We start from the raw sequence: 5,450 nt of genomic DNA on the forward strand, positions 1-5,450 counted from the left end.
TTAAAGTATTCTGACAGATATAACTGCAAGATCAGAGACTGAAATCACTTATATTAATTCCTACAATAACTGTGTATATTTTCCCTAGAAAATGAATAACACAATATCATGTTCATGGAGGTAATAAGCTCCTACAAGTCTCCAGTAAATACCAACCATTACTTCAGCAGCTCTCATACGTTTTCTTCTTCCTAGAAGCCCATGAAAGTAGATAGGCTTTGGAGCATGTTCTAAGTCAAAGATTTGGGCTTATTTGAGCCATTAGGGAAGTAGTGAATTACAAAGTCTAGGCCTGGGTCTCCACATGGACAACCTGTTAACAGTTCCTTCTCTTCTAGACTGAGGGGTCTCCAGTGTACACAATGCCTCTGCTGACTACAAATATGGCAATACGGTGCAGGGAAGAGAGGTGACTTCTCACATAGGGAGATTCCAAACCAATCAGGGCGCTCTAGATCAAAGCCAACAACCTCAACATCACCCAGAAACACAATGGCCGGTAATGCAGATTGGAAGACTAATAGAGTGTGTGCATGGTGAGCCTGCTTCCCCAGTGATCAGCCACATCCTGCACCAGCTTACGTTTCCAGATGGATTTATGGTGCAGCTCTCAGAAGGAGTTCACTTTAGTAATCACAAGGTGGCAAACAAGAATTGATCAAAGTAGCCAGACCCATGTCCAAAAGAAACTGTTGCAACCTCCTGGCCAGATCCAGATGGGAAAAAACCCCTACATCCCCCCAGTCAAATAGCACCTGGAGATCCTAACCCGTCTCCCAGATTACCACATGAAGCAACAACAGGCAACACACACACTCTCCATTAAAGAGGCACGTACAATTCACCATATTTTCCCATCTGCCATTTTCATTACTGTTTTTTCTATAAAGAGCGTCAGCCAGCTGTTCCTCACCCTCGCCCCAATCTCTGGCAGACAGTGAGAAAACGAATGTGCCTTATTTTTTTTCCTCTTTAGAATATCAGTAAGCTGCAACATGATGGGCATTAATAGACTATTGGTCCATGACGTGTACATTATGGGCATGAAACTGATGGGAGAGTGTCTTCTTCCATACTCTGTTAATGCACGTCCTGGAGGGGCTTACTGCAGTTACAGGAAATATGCTTAATTTGGAAAAAAACACAAAAAAACCCACCATGTTTAAAGCTAAGCTTTCTGAAGGGTGATGTGGGTTGGGGGGTCGGGGCTATCCTTCCTATATGGAAAGCATAAGCAAGGGAACGTGTGTTAAACACTATCTCTAAAATTTTTACTGCAAAGCAAGGTAATTTTTCTAGCTCTCTCAGTGACACCTTTCCCAAACCTCCTGGAGCCAAAATGGCCTTTCAGGAACAAGTGGTGGCCAGTTTGTTTCCTTTTTCTATTGGAAACTGGAAACATCATATTTGACTAAATTAGCTTTTGTAATAGAAAAGAGGGTAGAAAGTGCCAGAAAGAGGGGCTAGCTTGACATTCTAGAGTGTGAACAGACTATTTTAAACTGTCTCCACCTAAACTTGGCCTCTTTATTCAATAAGCTGAACTGGGATCCTGATTCTCAAATCACATACACCAGTGTAAATCAGAAATAACTCCATTCTGGTCAGTGGAATTACACTGGTATATAACAGATGAAGTGAGAGCAGTCTAAGGGCCTCATGCATCTCCTAGTACAGCTTCCTGCAGTCAAAGCAGGCCAGCTCCCCTTCAGTTCTGGGTGGAGAGGGAAAGTGCCACTGGGAGCCCTCAATGCAGGACTCAAAAGTTAAAGCACCACTTCTCCCAGCCTCACCATGGCACTCAAGCTGGGCTGCTTTAAATTGTCTCTTTTCTGTAGAAAGCTAAACTTGGAGCTGCAATAAAGCTTAGTTCAGTTTCTTGACTGAAAAGTCCAAATGTAAGTAGGAGGCATTAGAAAGAGAGGGGTGTGTGGTGGATAACAGAAACCCCTATATGTGCTAAAGAAAATCCTTCTGCCCATTGCAGAAGATGAGCTTCTTAAGGAATAAGGGGAATATAGTTAATCATTTATTTCCTATTTCCGGTTTGTAACTGATTTAAAGAGTATAAGGGATACGTAACTACATCATGGCTATAAGGTCAAACTGTGCACCTTTGGGGGTTGGTGTACCACTATGACATCACTAAAGATGTCCAACTGGCCAGTCCTAATATGGCTTTGGACAATCATCATATAGAGCCATATTCTACTATAAATAACAGACCTGCTGCTGCTCCCTTTGAGGTTGAAAGGAAAATTCCCAATAATTTAGTGGGAGAAGGGCCAGGCCCAAAATACATACATTCAAAAACAGAAAATGTTCTATCCTACCATTAGGGTATTGAAAATGCAAACTAAGTGATCTGTAATACAGTAAATCAATCAATCAGAGCTCACTCTTAATACCCATATTTTTGAGGAAAAATAGAATTAATATTTTTTTCCAGTGATTTGTAGTATTCAGTTAAGACTTTCCAAGCTTTTGGGGCCATGAACCCATCAGGTGGATTTTCGCCTTCCCGAGCAAGCTTTCTCATGCGTGTTCCAGAGATGAAGTCAAATTCATTGTGCCTACCACAGAACAGACATATGGATGAAATCAGTAAATCTAATCTCCTTAAATGCATCAAAGCCAAATCTTTTCAAATGTATTATTTTTGCTGTCCTCAGAATTTAATCTGAAAATTGCTGGTACGATGTCTTCACTAACTCCGTAAGCACTAATGGCACAAATCTTTATCTTCATGTTCTAATTTACCAGCAGCAATAAGAAGCAATGGGGTCTCTATTAAAAGGACCTCTATTTTCACTATTACATTATATTATTAAATATAAAATACTTTTCTAAAAATAAGGAGAAGTATTTCTACTGTTGTTTCCTAAATGTTGTTGTTTCTTAACCTTTTTGGTAAAGATCAAGCATAGCGTTAGTTTCACATGCGCTAACTCCTTTGTCTGGGTGTTGTGTCCTGTGCTGGCAGGCAAACAGACGCCTCACATAGGTCTTTTCATCCCTTAGTTCTTTTATTTCATTTACAACCAAGTTATCTAAAATACTACAAAACTTTTCCTTTCTTCTCCTAAACTGCGACCATTAAGAAATCCTTTAAAATATTAAATAATATTTAAATATAATATGGGCTACTTTAAAGAGGGTTATCATTCACTGTGTTACCTTTCTGGATCGTAGAAAATCATGGCCTTTTCTACTTTATTGTATGCTGCAACTCTGAAGGGAATGATTTCCACAGAAGCCAGGCCTGGTGCCATGCTAAGGACCTTCCCTCCTTGTGTGGGCTCATACAAGTCTTTCTTGGTCTCTGGATGGGGCATGCCTGCAGGGTCTCGGCCCACAATGTAGAAATTAGCTCCAGCAATCATTCGAGCCCTACAGTGCCACTGAACCTGTGAAGGTGCAACACAAATACCATTATTTAAATGCAGGCCGACACTTGACATAGCATGTCAATATTTTTGTCTTGCTTTAATAAAAATGTTTAAAAGCTAGGCAATGTCTTTATTTGGACACACATGAAAAGAATGACACTCTTCAGCAGGCTATTTGTTGTTTCTGATTATGGTTACCCACTTCACTTTCGTCTACCACTGCTTTCACTTCCTCTGTTTAAATAAAATGAAACTGGTCTAAAATTAAATTTCTGCAAAGGTTGCATCTAGTGGAAGTTGTAGAGAGAGAAACTGATTTTTGTTCTGTTTTTTTACGGCTGTAAGAGTCCATGAGATCATTTGCTCTCTCTCTGTCTGATCATAGAACTGCTTAAGTGAAATGATGCCTGAAAACTGAGAGGCCATAACGGAAGAAGGCTGAAGAGTGAACACTTTACAAGTCTCTTTATTTACTAATAGTTGAATATATGCCATAACTTAAGTGTGGCTGGCTGGATAATTGGGGCTTCTTGTGAAATGGGAAAGAATAGCGCATCCTTAATTACTTTAATATTAATTCCTCTCTCTATTGGGGCCACCAAGAACTGACTGCCATAATCTTGATTACGTGTGAGAGTTGCCCCAGCCTCTCCAGGAGGCCAGACAGACCACCCCAGCCAGGCCTAGAAAGAATCCCAGAGGTGCAAAGGTAAAGTAAAGCCACCTTCGCACCTCAGTCCTCTCTTGGGTTGTCTCTCCTGCAAGCGGCAGCACAGAATGTGGCTGGATATATATACTCTCTGTGCCTCACAACCTGTACACTGTCTCTGCTCAGCTGTATTCCCTTCCCCTTTGTCACCCTCTCAGTATTTAAATAGAAATTGACACAGTCCATCTTCAGTAAAAAAAATTATAACCACCAAATGTCCTGCACCCCAGGGGGCTGTGTAAATAATGCTAGTGTCACTGAAATTACTAGTTAAAAAGGCTAAGTAATTCCCCCAGGAATAAATTACTATTCCTTTCTCTCAGGATTTATATAATAGTGTAGTTCTATTTACCAGTTATTTAATAGCCATGAGGCACAAACTTTTGTAAAAGCTCTTGTGAAGGGCAGAGGCTGAAGGTTCCTACACTGCAGCCAAGTGACTGCCCAGCTGAGACAGGTATATGCTGCACGAGCAGATGAAACTGTGAGGAAAGTTCTGATTCCTTAATGCTTTTATCCTAACCTCCACACTTGCCTATCTTGGGATATTTATTCCTTAGCTTTAGGGAAAGAATTACTGGGGGAAATTGAAGCAATGAGCGTCCATGGCCAGAAACGCCCAAAGGAGTGGAAATCAATAGGAGTCAAAAGCCCAGTTACCCATTACATCTCCACTGCCCCGTGTAGCCTTCACCTTCAGCACAGGCCGGTTCTCTAAGCAGTCACTGCCAACATGGACCTCTCAGGAGATAATGCCACGGGTTTATCTATAGCAGCTCCCCTGCCTCCAAATAAAGTGTCCAGCACAAAATGAGAAGAGGGTGAAGCAGTAAGAGAAGGCAGATAGACTGAGTGGTGGGCTGTACAAAGTACAGAGTTTACACTCTGCAAGCAGGTAGGGATGAGAAGAGACCTATCGGGGGAATTCAGATGGCTCAGGGTAGAAGGAGGGAAAACTCATGGGAGACTTAACAAGTTGCCAGTTCTCATGGAGGCCCAGATGGCAGACCTTGGTATTTCTGTGAGGTCTAGCCTTTTTAAAATTTGAACCCCTGGCTAATGTGATGATACAACAAAGGTGCATTCATGTGGTGAACACTGAAGGAAATATGTAAACATATTACATGACTATTAAAAAGTCCCTCATTCACTGATGCTTTGGGGGATAGCACAGGTTTTCAAAGAGGAGTGGGACAGTTTTATCATTTAGGAAGTCTGCTTTTAGATTATGTTGGTAAAAAGTATTTATATTTGTATCGAATGCAGCACAAGCAGGGAAAAATGTAAGTAACTAAATAAAAATGTATCGGGGTAGCCGTGTTAGTCTGGATCTGTAAAAAGCAACAGAGAGT

At 41.2% G+C, this 5,450-nt stretch overlaps 1 protein-coding gene across 2 annotated transcripts in view; it reads right to left on the reverse strand.

The window, feature by feature from the left end:
• Positions 1–1,141: 1,141 nt before the first annotated feature.
• PAPSS2 (3'-phosphoadenosine 5'-phosphosulfate synthase 2) overlaps positions 1,142–5,450 on the reverse strand; it is a 70,169-nt gene continuing 65,860 nt past the window's right edge. For both annotated transcript variants that reach the window (XM_024219616.3, XM_024219615.3), the window contains 2 exons: positions 3,178–3,407; positions 1,142–2,573 (listed from right to left, as the gene is read on the reverse strand). In XM_024219616.3, coding sequence (XP_024075384.1) covers positions 2,402–2,573; positions 3,178–3,407 — 402 coding nt within the window. In that variant the 3' untranslated portion in view covers positions 1,142–2,401. The remainder of the gene's footprint in view (positions 2,574–3,177; positions 3,408–5,450) is intronic.

This window comes from Terrapene carolina, unplaced genomic scaffold, assembly GCF_002925995.2.
Source record: "Terrapene carolina triunguis isolate 2854851 unplaced genomic scaffold, T_m_triunguis-2.0 Scaffold95, whole genome shotgun sequence".
Lineage (NCBI taxonomy): Eukaryota > Metazoa > Chordata > Testudines > Emydidae > Terrapene > Terrapene triunguis.